General features: G+C 38.1%; 1 protein-coding gene across 1 annotated transcript in view; it reads left to right on the forward strand.

The window, feature by feature from the left end:
• Positions 1-25,003, forward strand: part of LOC145990042 (beta-1,3-glucosyltransferase) — a 190,806-nt gene extending 165,803 nt beyond the window's left edge. Inside the window, exons 6-11 of the mRNA XM_083125675.1 lie at positions 5,215-5,351; positions 12,653-12,833; positions 14,013-14,148; positions 19,584-19,734; positions 20,917-21,187; positions 21,430-25,003. Coding sequence (XP_082981801.1) covers positions 5,215-5,351; positions 12,653-12,833; positions 14,013-14,148; positions 19,584-19,734; positions 20,917-21,187; positions 21,430-21,588 — 1,035 coding nt within the window. The 3' untranslated portion in view covers positions 21,589-25,003. The remainder of the gene's footprint in view (positions 1-5,214; positions 5,352-12,652; positions 12,834-14,012; positions 14,149-19,583; positions 19,735-20,916; positions 21,188-21,429) is intronic.
• Positions 25,004-25,344: the final 341 nt, after the last annotated feature.

Below are 25,344 nucleotides of genomic sequence, written 5' to 3' on the forward strand. Positions count from 1 at the left end.
CCTCCCAGTTGGCTTGTACAAGTGTAGTTAAAGTAGCAATCGAATAATACATAACAATTTGTTTGAGGTAGTACATATCATCTTATCTGGATTTTTTTTAAAGAGGACATTATAATATTTTTTCATAGCAACATTCGAATATTATCCACAAAATGTTGTTTTCGGCTCCTCACTCTCCTTTCCTCAAGGTTCTCATTTGAAAATAATAGTAATGGCAGCAGTAATGAAACTTCTGAGAGTGCCATGAAGATTTGTACTGGTGTTCTTTTTTTCAAAACACACAAATTACACATGAACTCACAATGAATTACAATTTCTAGGAACAACCATCTGATTTGTCTGCATTGATTACTTCATGAAATACCAAATGCAAGTATACAGAAAGACAGATGTTTTTTTAAAAAAAAAAAAAAAAAAAAAAAAATGTTCATGTTTTGAACTACATCATAACGTTTTTTGTATGTACACACATTCAAGCGCCTGTTCACTAGGCAAGAATGCAATTCAACATCAACAGCATATTTTCGTGAGTAGTTTGGGTTTCATATATACAAGAAAATGAATTTGTCTGATCACTTAAATTTTAGTCTGCCATACAGAAGTAATTTTGGACTGAACCTACAGTTTAACACAGAATCCAAATCTCAGGACCATTTCGCACATAGGAGCAGCTTAGTTTAAGTTTCAGCCTGACAGGCAATGTGATCCTCAAAAGTGCATATCATATAGTAGCATGTAATCAAAATATTATGCAAATCCAAAATTTTCAGACTTGGTAAAAATTAACTTCTTTAGCCTTCTTGGACCTGGATAGCAAAGTAATACAGTCCTTATTGTGATTTCACAAATGTCAGTTATTTAGCAAATAATCGTGAACTCTATATTTATGGGATGGCATTTTTTTTTTTCGATTCTGGCCCCCAAAGTTAAGCTTAAAGTAAGATTCTGCCCCTTTAAAATTAGGCCCCAAGTTACGTCCATGTAAACAATCGTATAAACAAAGCCTACAGAAACAAAGAAACTTACAATTTTGCAAAACGCAGCTTCTTTCCTCTTCTGACAGTCCTTTTGTGCTTTCATATTTTGGTTTCCATCCAGTTAGGGTGTCTTTTCCACCACCTCTACTCTTCCGAACCATTTGTAAGATCTTTTTCGCTCTCGACGCCTGGAAATAATAATAAAGTTTTTAATGGTATGTTGTTAAAGGTGTGCATGCTTCTACTGTAACACGCTATTCAATAATTTATTAGGGATCCCTGGTTCGAATCCTGGCCTGGCCATGAGTGTTCTCTGTGAATGTCCCTTCATAAATGTCATCACTCCGTCACTCATTCTCATCGTCGCGATTAGTCAAAAGTTTTGAAATGGTACAAAAACTCATTTACATTGATTGGAAATATATTGTAACGGCATGGGAGAGATTCATATCGCAAATATAACATGTTACAAGATGATAAAAAATTGAATTAAAAACATTTATGACAAATTTAATGTAAATCATTGCCACTTCTATTTTTACAGTGCTTCGCCATCCTAATACTATGTATCTCAAACTCTGGTCTTAGAGATTACTTCGTACACAGATCATGAAATAAATTAATTTCATGAGCATTCAGGCTACTAATGGACGGCTCTTCTATTTCTTATTTTTTATGCAGAAATAAAGCTTTCCAGCCGCTGACAAAATAGGACAAGAAAAAGCAGCCCTAAAAATATGAGAACAAAGGCTTATATAACAATGAGTGACAGATTTGTAGGAACAGAACATGTACCTTGCCTTTCTGATGTATTTGTTCGTTTCAGTTTTTTTTTTAAAAAACAAAAAAAAAAAACTATGTTTGCAATCTGCGCATGAAATCATTGATTTGATTTAATTTTAAACATGGAACATACAAAAGTCCGATCTCACTGCAGTAGATTTAAATTAAAATCTCCACAATCTTACGCTAATAATTTCGGCCTCCCCCCTCCTCCCCAAACACATACACACAAAGTAACACCGATTTTAGCTTGATAACCTCATATTTTGTCTGAATTGAGAATATTCTAGTTACTTAACGTACGTGCAATAGTATGCTATTTAAATAAAGTTACTGAAACTATGAACAAAGTGTATAAAATCAACATATACAGCGACCGACTGTCGCGCTCCAAGCGGAGGAACCGTGAACTAAAAAAATATACAATCCAGACATTCTGCTACCAATGTGACAACATGGTCGAATTTTCGATGACAGTTTATTGTACTATTACTTCAAAATTTCACAATTTTGACATTCTACTATCATTGTGGCATCAATGACGTATTTCCAACGACAGTTCATTACACTCTCTCGAGTATCAGGAAGACGATAAGCAGGGTTGCCTTCATGGCAACCGTATACGGTCGTCCTAAACACCCGGTCGTCACTTTAAATGGAATTTTCAAATTGACGGTAGTCACATTGGTTGTCGGATAAATATATATATATATATATATATATATATATATAAGATATAGGAATCTACCAATTGCCATGATTGCTAAATGTAAGATGTCATAGATTTGTTGTGGAGGCCTTGCTGCAGTTTGGTGAAGGTGGTGTTAGCCCTCTCTCTTGCCTAGCCCAATAGCCTACATGATAAGTTTTCAGGTGATGAAAATAAGTATTTTTAAGTTAGTTAAAATTGCAAAATCATTAGCAATAACAATCACCAAAGAGGAGCTGAAATTGCAAAATCATTAGCAATAACAGTCACCAAAGAGGAGCTGAACTGGTAAGATTCAATTCACCTTTGTGCCTATAGCATTGGTAACAACACTAGTTTATTCGCATATTTAACTAGAACCATTCATCCCAAAAATTCTTACACAAGGATGTCAAGAGTTTTTATTTGTGCCAAATCAAGGCATTATTTGAAGTCAATTATCAACAGTCCAATCCTCATCCTACAACACTTTATCATCGTTTGCATACTCAACATGTTGACTAAAATGTTCAGCAACAGATGAGCACCCAACCCCTAGAAGGGGACAATTTTCGCCACTGCTTCATTGTATTATGTGTGTGTATGTAAGTAGGAAATATGACAAAATAAAGAATATTTCTGGACGAGATGCTTTCTCTATGTACTGAGCATAGCAGTGTGCTGAGAAAAAAAAATAGTGATATGGACAGGATATTGCTGGTTTCAATTGATGACACCCATATACAGTAATCCCTCAGTAATCTGGCAGATATCAGACCACAGGACTGCTGGATTAACGAAAAAGCTGGATTAGTGGAGGTTCATTTAAAAAAATGCATTTTAATAGCAAAACGTATGTTTATTGCACAAAATATGTACATATGTGCATATATTAAAATGGAAATTAGTGTTGTAAAAGAAATTACGAAACTAGATACATATTGCATTTTCCTGTAGTTTACATAACCTTAACTAGGCCTGCGTTAGATTTACGTTATAACAGAAATTAAACAAAACTTACATTTCTGCACTGTTGTACAGTGTATTTGTATTATTCCTTTGAGGGAACAGGTCTAAAAAAAATGTCAATTTTCTTTTGTTTCTTTGCTTGAAATTACACTTTTAACCTTTTTTCTTGAAGTCGTTTTAACACCAAGATATCACTCGCGGAGACACCATTTTTTTTTGCCCATGTAATGGACGTAGTGAAGGAATCCATGGCAGCATTGTGAGGTATTGTTTTAACAGCTGCTGCTTCTTCTCCCTCATCCTCTTCTTTAGTCATCACTTCCTGGAGGGACATTTTTCACTCACAGCAATATGCATAATTAACACAGAGACAAAAACGGTGCACGTGGGGTTGCGTGTGCAACAATGACGTGTACAGATCGCTATACTGAGCCTAGTGTTTACCTCATGCCAAGGTCTCTGACACCGACATGCAGTAACTTGTTTTCCCTTTCATGCTCCCCACTCGCTCAACGCCAGAGTACTGGAGACGCCGACTTGGCGAAGTGCTAGATTATAGAGGGACCACTGTATACACACACACACACTCACATACACAAATATATCCATACATAGAAATTTCAGCAGAAAGTGCAGGCTCAATCAGGACTTGAAACCAGGTCTTTGGCATACCATTCCATTACTCTACTAACCGAGCCAACCATGGTTTTGCCTGAATTTTCGCTCTTGATGTTTCACCTGCTTGGAATTGTCTCTGTATATGCATTGTGCATACATGTTTAAACATTTCCAGTGTGTGGTGAGTGTTTCCTATTTCCTTCTTATTTTGTATATTAACCATTTCAGCTGTCTTCCTTTCAGGCACTACATAGATGTGGTATTTCACCCTGATGAGGGTGAATCAATAGCAATTTTTAAATTGCAAATATGACAAGACTTTGCTTATTAAACAGTGCAATTTTTTTCAGGTTTTATTATTAGTGTTGTTATTTCAGGGGTGTTTCAGAAAGTTTGAACCCTCAAACCCCACCTTCCCTCATCAGCGAGAGATACTGCAAGATAATATAATCTCCTTAAATAAACTGAAATATTTCTATTACATCTAAAGATGTCCATTTGGCGAGTATGCGTAGGAATGGATCAACTCACTTTTGCATGTATTTTCTGGACCGTCAGCGATATTGCCGCCACTTTCTGGCAACTTCGTACATGCCTGACGAAGCTGCCAGAAAGATGGTGAAATCAGTTGTCGACCAAAAACTGCCTGGAAAAATGAGAAGTTAGTTGATACAAGTAGATGAAGTATTTCTGTTATTTATAATAATTTTAATTTTAATCACTAAGTAATTCATTCAAAACATTAAGGAGCCATGGTACCTTCGTTGGTAGAGCAACTGGCGACCATGCAGAAGACCCTGGTTTGAATCCCAGAGCAGGTGATCTGAACCAGTAATTTTTCCAGTCATTTCCCTGTTTCTGCAAGGCTCTGAGGCCTACCCAACCTCGTATAAATGGGTACCTGGTTGCAACCTGAGGGGGGGGGGGGGGGGGTAAAGACAGCCAGGTGTGATGCTGATCACATCATCCCAACTATGGCCGAGATCAAGAATATGTGGAGCTCTATACCTCCACATCACACTTTATGTCTTCATGGCATGTGTGAACATGCACAGGGGTACTTTTCCTTTACCTTATAAGCTGCAGGAATATAACATCATCTTAACATTATGCTAAGGTTTATAGTTCAGTAAGCAGTACCTTTGTTCATGTGTGACTTTTTTTGTCTTTATATTGTAGGAACTTTGGGTAGGTCATGCCTTGTATGATAGGGAAGCTACCATTATCCACCACTTTGCCTTCTATGATGATCCTGAGCACTTTAAATATCCTCATCTCGCAGCGGGATTTGCTCTAAGTGCAGCCCTTTTACAAAGGTAAATACCTCTAACTTTAACACCACTTTTAAAGAACCTTGTACTTAAGTGGAAACTGAGCATTTTGGAAACTGTAGGAATATTTTCAGCTTGAAACATGTACACACACTGAGTGCTCACTGAATTGCGACCATCCCTCCAAACAATAAGGAATGGCCACGTCACCACCCTGACTGGAAGTATTGTGGTGAATGTATAGACACAATGCTACATGTTAGTTGAACAGCACACGTTGAAATGGGAGGTGATCAGGATTTAACATCGTTCCAAAAGGATATGATTGTGGGTGCCCGAGCATCAGGTGCATCAATAACCCAGACAGCGACACTGGTCGGATGCGCCCATTCCATTGTATTGAAGGTGTACAGAGAGTAGCCAGAAAACGGGGCAACAACCAACAAGAGGCAAACTTGCAAGGGCGTATGGAAGGTGACACCGCGGGGAGTGCACCGAGTCAAACGGCCTGTCACAGGATCTGAGAATTATGGGACCAATACAACAGTGGATGTACAACACCCATATCCCACGCAACTGTGCAGCGCACACTGGCATGCATAGAGTTCCACAGCAGACAACCCACTCGTCACCCACTCCTTACGAAGTGTCACCACCGACTTTGTCCCGCTTCGGCCCACGAGCATGCTGATTGGACCGTGAACGATGGAAAAGGGTGTGTTGGTCCAATGAATCACAGTTTTTGCTACACCACTGTGATGAGGGTGTGCATCTGTGGCGCCAACAGCAGGATGCTATGGACCCTTCCTGCATGGTGAGTGCTGTACAGGCGGGTGGTTGGCATGGACTGGGACCATTGGTGTGTTTGACTGCCGTGTGACATCCGTTGTGTATCGGGATGTGTTAGGGGACCACTTACACCCAACAATGCAACACTTCTACCCACATGGGAACATCATTTTCCATGACAATGCACGGTGCCACCGAGACGGGACTGTACTTGCTTGGCTGGAGGAACATTCCACAGATATGCAGCATATGAAGTGGCCCCCTAATTCCCCCGATCTTAATCCCATAGAGCATCTGTGGGATGTTGTGGAACGAGCTCTTCGAAGCATGCATCCTGCACCGACGTCAGTTGGCTCGTTATGGGATGCCATCAGGAATATATGGTGTCAGATCCCCGTGGAGACATATCAGCACCTCATGGAACCCATGCCACGTTGTGTCCAAGCTGTCCGACGAACCAAAGATGGACCAACAAAGTATTAGGTACGTGGTCGCAATTCAGTGAGCACTCAGTGTATAATGAAAAGAATAAGTAAATGCCTTCTGTGGTGTACTCACAGTGTTTTTCATTTACTAGGTCATAGAGTTGAATTTAACAATGTTAGGTGGATGGTTGTAAACTGCTCGGTAATTTCAAAATGTATTACTGTAAATATTTTGCATTTCAAAATGTAATAATGTCACAAGACAAGTGTATTCAATAAAGTAATTATGTTTATTATAAAAATTACAAACACTAGTAACCCCCCTCCCCCTGCCCCCATTACATAACATGCAACTGACCAGGTGGCAAGCAACATGCATTACCCTGCTTGCATTAACTGTTAAATCCATGGTGCAACAGCCCTATAAGAACCAAGGCTTACCAGAGCAGCTTTTTCATTGGATGACACCAAGTGGTCAGCACATTGACTCCCATCACTGCTGTTTTCTGTCTTTTGAGACCGGAGCTCACTACTTCTTGTTTTCAAGAAACTCCCCAATTGTCCTCACAATACTGAGTCAATCCTGAACTGCATGGGGCTCTTGCCAGGGAACGAACCTGAGAACAAAGGCGAGCGTGATAACCATCTGGCTATGCAGGAGTCCACATTACTTACATAGTAAGGCTTATAATGATATGTCACAAATTCCCTACATAAACAACCACTCAGGGCCTCCCGGATGGCATAGTGGTAACGTCATTGCCTTGTAATCAAGGTGTTCTGGGTTCAATACCCAGTGGAGGCACAGTGGATCGTATCCCACTCTAAACTGTAGGTCCAGTCCCGGTTAACCTTCCTTTGCATAAAGTGGACTTAAAACATTTAATCAATCAATCAAACAACTTACTAAGTGACAAAGTAATAATCTCTAACAATATATGTTTAAAATCCAATAACCCAAACAGTTTGTGTATCCAAACAAAACAAGGCAAGATTTAATTTAAAACCCTTGTCTTATTTGGCAAGTAAAGTCTGGAATCAGCTACCTAGAAACTGCAAAGAGACTGACAAAATTTAACGAGTTAGGATGTATCATATGAACACTGACATTATACCTCATTACGTCCCTCTCGTACACACACACATATGCCAGTTATGAAATTGCTTATATATATATACACACAGGGTGTCGCAAAACTCTTTCAACAACGCTTGGGTGCTGGTAGATATCATAAAAGCAAGTAACTTTTCCCTATAAAGTTTACCTCGAAAGCGCTTAAAATCTATCCTGCACGTATGCAACCCAACACAGCAAACGCTTGCTCTGACATAACTACCAGGGGCACGTGGCAGGGTTGCCACTAGCGTTCCTCGTTAAGAGAGAAGACTTGAAAACAACAACTTGGGAGTCTTGCCTAAGCAAAATCCAAACATTAATGATACTTGCGATGTTGTGAGAAGCATTCACAGTATTTATAAACTGACCAAGACAAATAATGGGCAGACTGAAATTCAAGATTACTCATTCTAAAATATCTCCATAATTGATTGATTAGGTTTATTTTAATTCGCTTTTCTGCCATCTTTGGCTAATCACGAAGATGAAGATGATATGATGAAATAACAAATGACACCAATGTCTAGGCCAGGATTTAAACCCGAGACACCTGGCACCGTAGTGAGCTGTGCTAACCACATCACCACAGAGTGTTTCGTGTATCGTGCAATATCAACAATTGCAAGGGACACGTGAGATAGGGGAAATCAGTACGAACAAATGTAAACATGATGTGTTTGCTGCCTTGTTTCGAACATGCAGACTGTAATGTTATTACAATTTATTTATTAGAAAATTGTGAACTAGCGCTATTGTGAATCGATTTCGTTATAAAAAGCAGGCTGAAAAGAAACAACAATCTCCGGCAGATGAATATTCTTGAGCCACTTCGGTGACTGAGTACGTTTAGTGATTAACACATGATCTCTCTACCGAATGTTCCGGACACGAGTTCTGAGCTGGACAAAGGTGTCACTGGATCTTTCATCCTCGTATTTACTATTTGCCTGAAAGTGTAGAAAAATAACGTACAATGAGAATAATATAAATTCACAAGAATTATTCCGGAAATTCATCTAGATGTCAGAATGTCGCTCGTTTGCTACAAAACGTTGTTTCCAGGGTGAACTAAAAGTTAACATTTTGGTTCCTTCCGAAAATGTTACTCTTACATTTCAATGTTGATATGAAGTTGCTACAATGAATGATAAATATGTACAATTTATGATGTATACTCAGTGGTTTCCTTTTGATTGTTTCTTTTCACGTTCGATGATAAGAATGCGAAGCAAAGATACAAAATGAGAAAACTAATTCCCACACATGAGAAGAGTGTAAATTACTAGCATTTATCTTGATGTACCAATATCAAATGATATCGTGAAGTGCGGAACAAACTAATACAGGCAGAGTAGGCACCGAACTTACTGTAATTCCTTTCAATAAAATATTAATTTCTTCCTACAACTTCTTTAATAGAGCATTGAAGATGAACAAGTTTGAGTGGAGAGAAAGAGAGAGAGAGGGAGAGAGAGAGAGTTTTTAATTCGCATGTTCCTAGTATTTCAAATAATCATTGGATTTTTCTTGATACCCACTTTTAAAACACATAATTTTTTTTACATGCATATAAGTTGTCGGTAAAATTTACAGGTTGCCACTGTTTTCTAAAATAAGCCAGGGGTCTTGGGTTCGAATCCCGGCTTGGTCATATATGTTTGTGAGTGTCCATTCATCAATTTAATCATATCATCGCTCATCCCCAGTTTCGTAAATTAGCCTAAAGTGGCACAAAAAGCGAAGTAAAATAAAGCAAATCAATCAAGCAATGAATCAATCAATCATTAAATTAAAAGAGCCTCGCAATTATTTCCTTATGAGATGAACACGTTTAGCAATAACGCTATCACAGATAGGAATAATTTTCAAATAAATTTTAATAACATTACAGTCTGCGTGTTCGAAACGAGGAAGCAAACACATCATGCTTACATTTGTTCGTTCGTGGATTTCCCCTTCTCACGTGTCCCTTGCAATTGTTGATATTGCATGGTACACGAAACACTCCGTGGTGATGTGGTTAGCACAGCTTGCTACGGCGCCAGGTGTCTCGGGTTTAAATCCTGGCCTAGACATTGGTGTCATTTGTTATTTCATCATATCATCTTCATCTTCGCGATTAGCCAAAGGTGGCAGAAAAGCGAATTAAAATAAACCGAATCAATCCATTATGGAGATATTTTAGAATTAGTAATCTTGAATTTCAGTCTGCCCATTATTTGTCTTGGTCAGTTTATAAATACTGTGAATGCTTCTCACAACATCGCAAGTATCATTAATGTTTTGGATTTTGCTCAAGCAAGACTTCCAAGTTGTTGTTTTCAAGTCTTCTCCCTTAACGAGGAACGCTAGTGGCAACCCTGCCACGTGCCCCTGGTAGTTATGTCAGAGCAAGCGTTTGCTGTGTTGGGTTGCATACGTACAGGATAGATTTTAAGCGCTTATACCTCAGAAACTAAGCGCTTTCGAGGTAAACTTTATAGGGAAAAGTTAATTGTTTTTATGATATCTAGCAGCACCAAAGCGTTGTTGAAAGAGTTTTGCGACACCCTGTATGTGTATATATATATATTTTTCCTCGTTATGTACGCATAATTAAAAATGTAAATATTTTTAATTTGTTTTACTGGGCCATCTTGTGTACGAGGTGTGGCAGAGAAGTAATGAGACTGATTTTCTTTTAACCATGAATATTATTCTTTTTACAAATCAAGGTTATCCCCTTCAAAATAGTTCCCTTGGGTTGCTACACAGCGACAGAGGCATTGTTACCATTGTTCGTAGCAGCGCTGAATGGTTTCTGCTGGAAACCCTTCAGCTTGTCAGTTACGCTCTTCTGGATATTATCCAAAGTACCAGAATGGCACCCTTTCAAGTGATTTTTGAGCCGGAGGAATAGAATGAAGTCCCAGGGACTGAGATCTGGTGAATGCGTGGCCTGAGGAACCACAGGAATGCTTTTTTCTGCCAAAAATTCATTGATGGAGACTGCCGTGTGACATGGGGCATTGTCGTGGTGCAGCATCCAAGTGCTAAAATTTGATGGACGGTAAACCTGTTCAAATTTAACTCACTACTGATCATTCTCAACGTCAATTGACGATCTGACCTAACAAGAGACATTGTCATCCATTTTTAAGGTTGACGATCTTCCCGCACGAGGTTTGTCTTCCATTTGTTCTCGGCCTTCTAAAAGAATTTGTGTCCTGGATAGAGAATGTTCTTCATAAGCCCTTTGTAACTTTTTATAAGTCGCAGTAGCAAATTCACCAAGCTTTGCACAAAATTTGATGGCAAAACGTTCCTCAAACTTTTTGCCAATCCATTTTCGTAATGCACCTCACAAACACACCTTCACTTCAGACACTCTCAACAATTCCGTAGCAACTGTAGCAAGTTCAAACTTGTACTGAGTCAAGGGCATGGGTTAACCTAACTGCCATGTGAAGGGGAAGGCAGCAGTGTCGTTGATTTGTGTGCAGTGTTGCCAGTCTTATTACTTTTCTGCCAAACCTCGTATTTTTGTATAGTTGTCATTTGCCACCATCGTGAAAACAATTGGGGAGCTACTTGGAAAGAAGTAGCAAGGTTCAGCCTTGAAAGCTAGAAAACAGCAGCAATGGGACTTGATGCACTGACTATGCATCACTTAACTGATTTATTTGGTTTATTTTACTTCGCATTTCTGCCACTTTTGGTTAATCGCAAAGATGAGGATGAAATTGATGAATGGACACTCAGAAAATAATGCCCAGGCCAGGATTCAAAGTCAAGACCCCTAGCATCGTATTGTACTATGCTACCCACTTTTCCATGGAGGCCAGCACATCACTTAATGCAAAACTGCTTTGTAGGCCCGGGCCCTTGCACAATTGAGTGTGGTTTTAGTTAGTTTTAGCATAATCAGGTATCATAACACTTTTATATATGAGGGTTACAGCAAAAGTCATGGCAACTAATTTTTTCCACGATAATGCAGGAAATTGTAAAATATACAATTGGAAGGTCATGATATATGCTAATGTTTAAGGCTCGGCTGGACCTTTGGCATGCAAATGCGCAAATTTTTTCAAATTTTCCTCTCCATTCGAAAAACCTGTTGGATATTTTAAAATATGGAAAATTACATATGCATAGAATTGCTTTTAGAGCATTGACGTGAATTTTCATGTAGTTTTCTTTCACTGTTGTCTAGATATTATCAATAGTTTCGTGATTATGTAAGTCTATTAAACTATTGATAATATCTAGACAACAGTGAAAGAAAACTACACGAAAATTCACGTCAATGCTCTAAAAGCAATTCTAAGCATATGTAATTTTTCATATTTTGAAATATCCAAGAGGTTTTTCAAGTGGAGAGCAAAATTTGAAAAAATTCACTCATTCGAATGCCAAAGGTCCAGCCAAGTCTTAATGTATGAATTTTGAACAACATAGATATCTGTATCAGGATAGAGAAAAGGACAAAATACGTGCCGTCACTGGTTGTCCTGAACATTGCATATCGGCAGTTGCTTCTCTTCCATGCCCGAATGCTGCTGCCCATCTTGCAGCAGTTCTGTATGGTAGAGCATCATTTCATAAAGCTGTCACAAGCTCAGTGTGACATTCTCTCACATTCCTTCCACGGAGAACTGTTATTTTCACATAGAACGCTGTTCATGCCGGGTCACATTCACAACTGTTAAACATGCACCGACTTCCCACTTCCCTCAGTTCAATGTCTTGCCAGCCACTGCCATCTAGTGGCGTCACAAGCCATTGCATGTGACGGGGTCTCCACTTTATTTTTTAATATTTCTTGCCTGACCCACATTATCGGGAAACAAAAGGTTGCCATGACTTTTGCTGTAACCCTCGTATATAGGGCAAAAAGCTGTTTCATATGATTAGAATAGATGTCAAAAGAAAAAGTAAGCTTAGGTGTAACCCTACTGCAAATATGAATAATAATATTATAGAACTTTTGTTTTTGAGAACCAATTAATTACTTCGTATTTTTTTTCATATAGCCTTGGGGAGAGAATAAATAAAGGGGAGGGGCCTGCTCCAGACTTTTCCATTGATTCTTCCCATGAATTGGCCCTTTACATATGGAATAAAGGGGACGGCCCTGCATTAGAGCATTCACTGCACTTCTGTGTCTCACCAGATGACCAATGTGCCTCGTATCCTGTGCCTTTCAAACCATGTGTAAGTATATGTGTGTACGAAAGCAATGGTAACTAGAGGGGAAAGCTAGACGGGTTGGTGGATAAATAGTTTGAAAAATGTGAGTTAGAAAGGGTGAAAGAGAAGTCGATGATGTAATCATTCAAAATCATAGATACAGCCAGAAAAATATAATTTTCAAATATGGGACAATATCTGGGTAAAGATTGTCACAAGATGCAGGACATATGAGGGGTGCTGATAAGTATTAAGCATTACCCAGAAAAAAATTGAGCTAGGAGGCTGAAGTTTGTAGAGTGTACTGGTCAATTCTTCTGTATGTAATGGTGCAAAAATTGACTTTCTATGATTTTAACTTCCCTTTGTTTTTCAGGTCCAAAGTGAAAATGGCAGCATCTCCAGGAAAGGTCTCCAAATACGCCATCCTGTTGCATGAGAATGCCTCGCCACACTCTGCAGGTGAAACAATGGTGACACAGATCTCCTTGGGCTTTCAAGTGTTGCTCCATCCACCCTATTTGCCTGACCTGTCTCCATCTGTTCCCCCATCTGAAAAAAGACCTAAAGGGACAACGATTTGCAACATGATGACACCTTTGGAGAGCTTTTCTGGAGGTGCTGCCATTTTCACTTTGGACCTGAAAAGCAAAGAGAAGTTAAACTCATAGAAAGTCAATTTTTGCACCATATAGAAGAATTGACCAGTACACCCTGCTAATTTCAGCCTCCCCTTGTATTACATAAAATCTGGGATGCCTGGCAACCTTGGTTTGATCGCACAGTGTGCTGACACTATTTGATTTACTAGGAACAGGATAGCAGCATTTGCAGGCCATATATCGAAAGTAAACGACTGTACTTGAAGCATTAATTTTTATCACTTAAGCTCTTCATTTACATCCATACATGATGATACATACACTTCACACTTGGCAGGATTTTCGATATTCTGGTTTACCTTGACTGCCTTAGGTTCGATACCTGGTGGAGACACATAGTGTCTCGCATCCCACTTTAAACTGTAGGTCTAGTCCCGATTAGCCTATCTGTACATAAAGTGAACTCTAAATAAAAGCTCGAACTCATGAAACCAACTCTTTCACCTTTCAAGAGTGACCATAATATATTTTTGCATTTGTTTTATTGTAAAAGTAATGTTTTGAGCGAAGACCAATAAGATTTTCATGTTCTTAATTTCAGGATAACCCTATACCTAAGGAATCTATATTTTTTGCAGTAAAAACTTGTAGCAAGTTCCACAAGGACAGGGTGCCAATTGTAAAGAAGACCTGGGCTAAATATGCAACACATATCAAGTTCTTCAGTGATGCAGAAGGTAAAACATATATACACAATGCATTAATTTAAATATAATAATAACAATAATCATATTTTTATGGCTTATAATTCCTTTATCTTAACAAATGTTTCCAATTTTCAATGCTAGGATTACTGGAATATGCAGAACTGTAATTACAACCTTGGTGACAATGAAGTTCGACCAGTCACAAATATAGGAGTGCGTTGTGAAAGAAGGAGAACACATGCATATGCTGAACATATTTTATTCAGCAGGCTACATGGAACAAAGGAAAACGTAAATTACCGCTGCAACGCAGCAATGTATGGTGTCCACACAAAATAAAACATTTTCGTCCATCTACACGTGACATTGAAGTTCGACCACTGTTAGAGGGGATCCTGTTTACCATGGTGTGACGCCGCCCCGTCGGCGAATAACTGTGGCAATGCGACGGGGCATGCTGAGGACGAGTCGTTCAAGGTATTCCACATCGATGCGGTGCCATTCCTCCTGCAGGCAGGCGATAAGAGCAGCCACTGTCGTGGGTCCCCTCTGTTGCACACGTCGCTTAAGAACACGCCACACATTCTCAATGGGCGAGAGGTTGGGACTCAATGGTGGCCATGGCAGAGTTTGCACGTGATGGCGAGTCAACCATTCTCTTGTCAGCCACACTGTATGAGGCATGGCATTGTCGTGTTGAAAGATGAGACGCCGCCTGTGGAACAGGTGCCTTCGCACTGTGGCAAGATGCCGCTCCAGTATGCGTGTACAGGCGTGTGCATTCACAATGCCCTCACAGACGTGTAGTGGGTCAACCCCAGATGCCGTCATGCATCCCCATACCATCACTGACGCAGGTTTCTGTACCCGACGTGCATAACATTTTGCTTCATTCTGTTCCTCCTTCCGACAAATGACTGTTTTCCGTATTTTCCCGTACACAACATTGAAAATGGATTCGTCCGTCCACAAAACCCTGTTCCACTTCCGAAATGTCCATCCCCGGTACATTCGTGCCCACTGTAGTCGATTGCGTTTGTTCAACATGGAAAGGAAGGGTTTACATTTCGCCTTGTACACTCGGTAACCACATCGCTGTAGGTAACGGCAAATGGTTCTGGTTGACACTTCAATGTGAAAGCGTTCTCGAGTCCACAGTCGTAATTCGGCCACAGAAACATGATTGTTGGTCTGGATATAGCGCCTAAATATCCGTAGGTCACGCACGCTCAGCAGGCGTTTTCGACCGGGGGACTTACCTGGCTCTGTAGTACCCGTATTTTGGTGGTGTTTGATGATGCAGTGGACGGTTGACTTGGGTAAGTTCAGTTGGCACCCTATTTCCCGTTCACTGAGTCCATCCTGTTGCAACTCCACCACTCTTCTCCTCACGGTGTTGTCAATAGGTTTGCCCCTGGCCATGGTGATGATGCACTGCGGTTCCTCGGTGCACAGCACGTGCTTATATACGGCGGACTCCCTTATCGTGTCCGTGGCGTCATGCTTCCGTCGAATGCGCCACTATCTGGAATTTTCCATATGGGTCTGGTGCCTGGTCGAAGTTCAATGTCACGCGAATAGTTCCCCGTTTTCGTTCTTTACGTGACCTTGGGTGCAACATGCTGGGATCACGATTCTTGCCTGCTCACACGCCTCCTCTTACACACATGCGTCACTTCTGTGGGTCACCCATTCCACCGCCTATACCTCTGTGTATTTAATCACGTATTCCTTTCTGGTCGAACTTCATTGTCACCAAGGTTGTAGTTGCAACCATTGATGCAAATATGCTTGTGCTAACTGGAAGAGTCCAGTGGGGAGATTGGGGTACAGATGTGCAAGTGGAGCCCACAACTGATACAGTTTCGTGATAATCTTCTGCTGAGAGAACATTAAGTTGCACACTTAGTAATGGCGCCATACTAAAAAAGATCATTAATAAATAATATAATGCATGTAAAGTCCCGCACAGTAGGTGTGCAGTCTAAGGCGTCAGGCTTTAGGCTTCGGCTACAGGATGCATGCTGGTTCGAGACTCCTGGGGGAAGATAACAACTTTTCTCTTGAGATTTTGACCTGTGTATGGAACCGGTGGCCATCCACCATCATGAGGAAATTGGGGAGCTACGAATGAGTAACACCATCATGGAAAATCTACAGCAATGACTGGTGGTTCATCGTGCTGACCACACGTCACCCCGTAACTGGTTGGATGAGGCTGGTAGTCGGTAGGTAGGCACTGGCCCTCACGGGCTGTTACGTGATGGGTTTAATGCATAAAAGATGAAATGCATGTATTCGTATCATACATCTTTCTAACTCTTTCCCCTTTTGCATTTAATTTTGTCCACTCGAATTATATGCATCTTTGGCTGTTGGACATTATGTGTCTTTTTCACTGCTCCCTTTCGAACCTTTTTTCTCTGCACTGCCATCTGCCTTAAATTCTCTCACTCCATCCTCCCCTTTGTTTATATTTTATTATTTTTCAGTTATGATCTTACTCTTTCTTCCTAATCTTTCATCATGGATTCTTTTTAAAGAAGTGTTATCATTATAAATACAACCATATCTAATTTCTTACATTAATTCTCTTCTTTATACAGTACCAACTGGTTCAGAGTCTTCACACAGATCCCTATACAATGTATATATCTAAACTCCATGGTAAGACCTTTGGATAGAATATTAATTTTGGCAGAGGCGAGATTGTGGTTGGACAAATTTTGTACGGCTATGTTGGGGTAGGTTAGAGTCGTCGGTAACCATGGGTCTGGTGGGGATGGGTTTGTCCATGGACTGGTTGTACATGCTCTTAGAGGACTAATGAAGCACAAGATGGAATCTGCCAGCATTGCTTCCAAATAGCTCCCCAGTGCCCTCACAGTGCCAGGTCAAAACCAGAACCTCAATTTATCCCATCTGCTAACGATCTTGGTACATTTAAATTTAAGTTTAAAATATATACCCATCATAAAATATAATTTTAGAATCATACAATTATGACTTCAGCAAAAATAATTTAACAGAAAAATGGAATAATGTACTGTATTTATATTTTGGGGGAAAGGAAGATGCAGTAGTACTGAAGTGAAGTACTCACTTATCCACAAAACTGGTTTTTGTGATGTTCTTTTAATTTCAGTGCTCTCTAGTACCATCCTTTCGGGAACTTATAATGTTGCTTGGCGAGATTCTTTTGTTTTTGGGGCCTCCTCGATGGCACAGTGGTAGCACAGTGGTAACTGTAGGTCCAGTCCCAATTAGCTTTTCTGTACCTAAAGTGGACTTAAAACAACAAATCAATCAATCAATCTGTTGTTTTTATTTTTCTTGCACGCTGCTAGGTGCTCTGCTGTCACTTGCTTCTCCACAGCATCATCTTTGCCAACTTGCAGTAATGGAATCGAGGCGTGGTGTGCCTGTCCACTGTCGTTTAGTCCATGTGGGGAGTGTATAATGGCATATGTTTCCTGGATTTTTGTGTCAACCAGAGGATGAGCTCTATATACAGTTAGTCACAAAAAAATAGTAGCACTCTTAAAAATTGCATGTTTAGTGTGATTTAATAAAAATCATGATTTTTATCCACCCTTTATGTGACCATGGCTCCACTCTTGTCCGGTTCACAGGCTCGGAACAAAATAAATTATATATAATAAATAATATATCGTCCAGTTGCCAGAAGATCACATAATTCATAGCGGAGCAGTGGTGTTATTTTTTTGTGGCAGATTGTATATGGTGCATACTTTCGTGATGTTGTTGTTGTTGTATTTGATGTTTTTTAACTGTAATTTCTGTCTTTGTATTTTTGTTACCGTATTTCAGCGCATAATCGTCGCAGATTTTATGGAAATTTTTTTGCAAAAATAAGGGGTGCAACCATTATGTGAAGTTGTTTTTTTTTTTTAATGTGTATTACTGGTACTAAAAACCATTTATTATTAAACTGTTTTTGGTGCAACATAAGGATGCACAAAACACTCGTTAATATACGTGAAAATTGAATAGACCAATTGCACATAATTTCTTCCTGACAGTTTAACATTATTTGTTATTGATTTGTGCATTATAGTCTAAGTATTACACTTGAGAAAATCAACTAGTGTTGAGGAGTACGGAATTACAACTTTTAATCTTCTGTGTTGTTGCATTGTTCTGCATTGGTGTCGTTATTTGATGTGAAGATTACACGATGAAGGTTATGAACCAATTTTTGGATTGAAAGAAAGAGGGTGCAAGGATTAAGCAGTGAAATACAGTCTTTTACGCCACTTCTGGCTAATTGTTATGAAGGAACAGAGAACACCCAGAGACTTGAACCTTGGAACTTTAGTGACGAGTTGAAAGTTCTAAGGGGGACATTTAATGCACTCAGCCATCGAGCTGGCAACTGTAAGTTTGTGAAACTGGATTTTTTACAGATGATTTTTTTCCACATTATTATGTATTCTTTCTTGTTATTTGTTTCAAATTCTTGGAATAATAATGTTGGGATTATATTTATTATTAATATTTTCATACTTAATTTAAATATTTTGTTTGGTGTTTGAGACTGTATTGAACCTTATCGTTTATGAAATTTACTTGTACTTTCAAATACCTATATCTAGAAATGTGAAGTTTTCGTTTTAACAATAACACCAAAAAGTTGAGGAAAGCACAATTTGGATAGATTAAAGAGGTAAATTTTTGGTGTTTCAGTATCACGAAATAACGTGAATTATGCTATTTTTCAGAATAATACCAAATTTTGCACTTTAGAGTGAAAACAGCCACGAAATATGCAATATAAACTATAGATGACACTCCTGTTGAAAGAGAGTTACCTGAAGCACAATGAGTTTTGTTATGTGTAGCCCAGCTGGTGAAAGTTCGATTCAAAAGAGATTGTCACGCTTCATTGCTGCAGTTTGGCAGTTTAGTGATTATTGTATATTTAGTGGCTGATTAAATTGTTTTTCAAATGCAAAGGTAAGCCTTAAATTTATATATTTTTTGTTATTAAAACTAAACTTTGTCTGTTTCCAGAATTGAAGCAATGTGAAAATGTTAAGCATAGAAAGAACTCTAAAAATGTATGTGAAAATAACGACGATTTTAAATTAATAACACCAAATTTTCCCGAACCCACGAAAATTAACACCAAATTCCAATAAAAAATAACAGAAATTTAGGGAAAACTAAAACGAAAACTTCATGTCCCTACCTATATCATATTGCTAAACAGCATGGCACAAAATTTGTGCTGCAACTTCACTATTTTTAAAAGAATATAATTTACTTCTCAATTCCCCGATTGTATTATGCTGCTACCAAAAGACTAGGGTAATCACTTTTTTTTATTATTTCCTCTCTGCTTTGAATACAACGTTTGTTTCAAGTCCACTTTTAGCTCTCATGGCCTAATCGGGACTGGACATACAGTTTAAAATGGGACCTGATTTCTTTTTCATTTACAGACCCTTCCATACCAACTCTAAGCCTAGGAGTGCCAAACACTGAACTTGGACACTGTGGTAAAACCTTAGCTATTTTGAAGTACCTTGCTTCGCAGGAAGAAAGTTCAGATATTAACTGGCTTGTTATTGTGGACGATGATACAATTCTCAGGTGAGTTACTTTTATTTTGCTGTGAATAATTTTCTTAACTAAGTGCATTGATTTTGTGGGTGGTATTTTGGAACCCATTCTGCATTAGAAAAGTAAATTACAACATGTAAAATTTAGATCTATATCCATCCTGCAGATACTCTGCCAGTTAATGAGGAAGTGTTCTCAAAACATTTAATTTGGGTAGAATACTGGGGGTATATTCATAGCAGTCTTTGTCAAAACACATTTATTTCAAAATGAGTAAACAAAAAATTCTTGGTAATTGTCTTTTTTTGTCGCATTTGCCATGATGAAGTAAAGAGAAGTAAGATAAACAAAATGAAACACATTCACAAGTCACGTTATCATTAATTGGGCCTTACTTTTGGAACACGACTCATGTTTTAACCCTAGAAAGCTAACGCGTCGTCTGGCAGACTACACATGTGGGTCCGTTTTCTTGTTTCACCCCCTTCCACTGAAATCCTCTGCTCCCCCTCCCTTCATTTGGATCGGAGAGACTGACAGAGAAGTATCGGTATATTTTTACCAGCGTTCCTTCAGTGTGGTGTCAATGGTTTTTAATTTTGTGTTGTCTGGTGGACGAATCGTTAGTGTCTACGTACACCAAACTTCCACAACAACTTCGTAAGATTTCGCTATCAACCTGAATGTGGAAATGCAAAAGCTAATGCAGATTCTCAAAAACAACAAGGAAGGAAAATTTGTGCATTCTGTCCCACAAGCAAGCGGGTGAGGACCAGATTCTTCTGTTGCCGTTCCTCCAAAGCCATGTGAGGTGAACACCAGTCTAAGTGTTGTTTTGACTGCACACAAGACTTATAAAAATGTAATTTTGCATTTCTGCCACGCTATTTTTGTATTTTGGAAGTAAATACTAACTTTTGTTGTAAATAAAATGGGTTTTCCAAAATTTAGGCTGCGTTTTAATTCTGAAGAAATCAGTAGTCCAGCAGACGAATGGTTAACTTTAACGTTTGGCACAGGATATGTTAGCTTTCTAGGATTATTGTTCCCTTCTGCATGTATCCAAAAAAAGAAGTAGATTTCTGAAAATATATGCAGGAACTTCCTATCAAGCAATGTACATATACCCCTCACCGCAAACAGTTAGCACACTTAGTACTAGGCTATAATAAAGATGACTGCTTTACTTCTTGCATTTTATCATCCTAATAGTGTGGCCAGATTACAGCAGCTGCTTAGCTGTTACGATGCAGACGAGCCTGTTGCTCTCGGGGAAAGATACGGCTACCAGGTCCAGCTGACACAAGGATACAACTACATAACAGGGGGTGGTGGCATGGTGTTCAACATGGACACCGTGAGGCAGATCGTGGACTCCAATATGTGCCGTTGCCCATCCAACAGCACTCCTGATGATATGTTCCTCGGAATCTGCTTATCAAGGCTTAACATACCGATTACCCATTCTTCCTTTTTTCATCAGGTACGTGTTAATATTTCTGTTGCCTCTGAGGGCATAGTAAACTGTACACTTAATAAGAAAGTTTAAAATATTAATTATATCAACTAGGGATACGCTAAGATTAAATTTTTGCTGATACCAATGAGGTACTTTCAACTCATTTCATAAGTTGCCATTGGCTTATGCTAGGATAATACACCTCCTCTTCTACTGAATAAGAACCTCAGTATTAATGTTTAAATGTCTTTGATGTTTTCTTTCAGGCTCGACCACTTGACTATGCTCCTGAATATCTCGCTCCTCAAGCTCCCGTGTCCTTTCACAAGCACTGGATGATAGATCCCGTGAACGTGTACAAAGAGTGGTTTGCAAACATAGACCAGCCGACTGCAGAAGAACCTCACAGACATGTTGAATTATAATATAAGGAACGTTCACTGAAAACTCTTTATGTTAATTATTGTATCATATCCCACGTACAGGACATATTCATATCATACTGATCAGTTTTTTTTGTAAGTTTCATAACTAGTTAGAAATTGACACATTTACAGCATTTATTGTAGGTAGAATCTAAACGAATGACACTTCCGAAATGCCATTTCCTTCTAACGAGCTGTGATAGTGCATTATATTAATTCTGCATTTTTATTTTGTAAGAATATGTTTTTCCAATTGAACGTTTTGATTACTGTGCTATATTTCATGTTTTTTTTTTTTTTTTTTTGCATCATATTGCAGTCTGTTTTTCAATGTAGAGCTTGATTCTCATTACTCTAGTAAAGTTGGACAGTTAGAAATTAGATGCGACAAATTAATTTTCTGCCTGATGTTCTTATACATTGCTTTTGTTCACAGAATCATTGCATTCATTTAGTGCACGCAAATGTTTTTAGAAAACTATTCGTGTCAACATGTTGAAATATATACAAAATATCCTTTTACTTTTTTTAAAAAAATACCTAAATTATACTGAAAATTGCACTGTACTTGTATTTTCAGCAACATCATGCTTTATTATGTGAATCATCATCATCCTTCTCTGTTTCCTGCCTCTGGCTGAATCGGCATAAAAGACAAGCCTCTCCATTTTTTCCTGGTCTTCCACCACTCCTCTCTTCCCACGGTGTTCCAATCTTGTCCTCTTCTCCTTGAATATTGATACATAATATCAGTGAATAGATTAATCATAATTTCAGTAATATTAAATGCAGCAGAAAATGGTTGATAAAATGGTTTTAATTCTATTTTACAAAATAGATCAATGTTGTTTTTTAAGTGAAATCCTGTGAAAGAATGCACAGAATTACCGCGTTTCTTCATTGTACAACTGAAGGTAGAAGAAACCTCATGGATCTCGATCATTGTAGCCCAAGTATCTGAATTTTTCTCATAATTGTACACCTTGGATTTGGGAACTGGCATGAAGTGGTTGTTTTTGACGCAAACATAAACCCAATCTTTGCTTATATTTCTTTCATCTACCACCTCATCATAGGCATTTTCTATATCCTCATCATAACATGCATTTACTAGTTTAGAAATCTGTTATTATAATAATAGTGCGTGGATTTTAAACAACGGGCACTAAAAATTATTAACTCAGTCTCTTGCTCCATGTAAATCGTTTGAGAATTGTGGGAAAGGTTATGCAAGTAAGTTGTTGTAACATGAAAATCTATTTTTTATACACAGCATTTTAAGAATGGATTTGTATAACAATTTAACAGTGGGTGCAGATTGCATGTCATTTTGAGTAAACTGTGTAGTGTAATGTGTATTGAAAAATATAATAATAAGTATAAATATAATACAAAATATATAAATAAATATGATATAAAAATATTATCAGTTATCCAGCAGGATGAGTAAAATAGCATCTTGTGTGGTTTATTAACTGCATTTCATTTCCATACAAGACACAATTTTAAAAATATATGTATAAATTTAATACATTTGTTACAGAATCTTTTTGAAAGAAGAACATTATGCTTTTCCAAAATTTAATTTTAATGTGCTGCTGGATTTTTGGCCTCTGTCTCACCAGAGGTCTTTTTGAAAATTTATCGTTTCGAAAAACCCCTATGATAATACAAATTATGAAAAATTACATTGCTCACTTCTTCACTCCTGGAAAAATCATCTTCAATTCCAATTTTTCAATGTTCATAATGCAAATCTAACATATAGGTGGTGTTGTGTGTGTTCATTTATTGAAGTTTCATTTGCTCTCTTGTTTTCTCATGCATTTTTGGTAACAATGGGTATCATAATTGTTGTATCATTGATATCAAGTTAGGTTATGAAGCAGCAAAGGACTATCTTGCTTTTTATTATAATAATGTAATAAAGAGGAACGGGCTAACCACACTGTGAAGTGTCCTCGAAACAAAAAATACGATGGTTATTACGACAAAAGATAAAAATTTGACTCCAACATGAAATGTTAAGTATGCCCACGACTTCTAGGTTTTTAAAAAACTATACTTATGTACTACGATAATCTCTTCTATAACATGTTTAATTTATATTTTATATGCTAATTCAGTAATGGGTCATTTTGAAATGCATGTTGGAAAATTTCTTGGCCAAAAGTTTTCTTTTGTGTATATATAGGATGTCCACAAATATTATGTGTTTATAAATAGGCATGGTGTCACTGAGGGTGGTTGTATGCACAAGATGTTGGTGTCTCCAGGAGACACTTCTTACACTACATGTGCTCTATACCTGGCAGAGATGCCAACGCTCAACTTAGGGAGTATTCCTATTCCATTATACACTATTTCGAGTCACCTTGTATTAAAGTGTTTAATAATACTTTAATTTTCACTGAAAAATGAATCGAAAAGGCTCTAAATCGGATCAAAAAAGGTAACATAGTTGTTGAAAAATGAACGATAACATCCCAAAAAAGCATGCTAGGTTGGCCATTGGGTGGTTGTGGGTTCGAGAGGAAAAAATTGCAGAAAAGCTCAGATTTTCACTGAAAAATTAATCAAAGAGGCTCAAAATCCTAAAGTAATTTTGTATTTATGTAATTGTAATATCAGTATGAATATTTTATGGAAAAGAATGGACATACTTTGTAACTACATTTTCAGCTAATTGCATAGCATACATAGTAAGTTTACTGCCATGCACATTCATCTTAAATAAACAACAGGGTCACTAACCAAGGTTCAAACAATACTGGCAAACACATCAAAGTCAAGAGAAAAGACTATTTATTTATTTGAAAAATCATGAATACAGAAAAATCCATTGTACATCAGGATATCAACCGGAAAAGAAATAAACAAAATAAGATGGACACATACACACACCCACATATACATATGTAACAAGAATAATAACAACTAGGGTAGAGTAGAGTGGATAGAATTGGAGAAGTTTTGACTATTCTGACAAAGAAATTCACTACTTTGTCTGTTTTCTTTATATCTTGCCATTGACCAAATACAGGAACCATATTCAAGAATACGAACAATGCACATTGTAAAATAGGTTTTGAGGGCAGAAACATGTGTTATATCTGTAAACCTGTAAATTTATTTAAGAGTTTTCATCACTTTCGAACAAGAGTCCAGCAAATGGTTCTTCAACCTTACATTTGAAGAAGAATTTCAATACTTCATTATAAGAAAATCTTTAATCCTTAAAGGACGGCTGTCACAGCAGGTATTTCCCTTAAGGACATCTTGTGACACTGGTTTGTCACTTTTCTCGTAGTATGTTACTTTTTTAACATACTGTAATTTGGATAATGATCGGAGATACAAGTTTTGAGTTCTGCACGAATCTTGAGTTATGTAATTAACAATTAGTAAAGTTCAATTTCATTGTTACTATTTGGGAGAGGGGGGGGGGGGCGCAATGTCCGAAAAATTGTGTGCAGCCAGGCAGGGTCAAGGTAAGATAACAAATTACTTTTGTAGCTTCGAATTTTTTTTGCTCTATATTGAAAAATATTGTTTTTCTCCAAAAGTATTACAAATAGGTGCGTAAATTTTTCCACATCAATGGCAAACATACCAAGCATTATGTGGGTACTTTTTGGAAATTCACGTCCTGGCGTAGCCTGCATGGGGGTCCGATAAATTTCAAATTTTGTGTAAAAATATAGTTACTTTCACTTTTTTCTTCCTCTTCTTCAAACTGATTACGGGGAAAAATCC

Source organism: Lepisma saccharinum, chromosome 7 (genome assembly GCF_977018435.1).
Source record: "Lepisma saccharinum chromosome 7, izLepSacc3.1, whole genome shotgun sequence".
NCBI lineage: Eukaryota > Metazoa > Arthropoda > Insecta > Zygentoma > Lepismatidae > Lepisma > Lepisma saccharinum.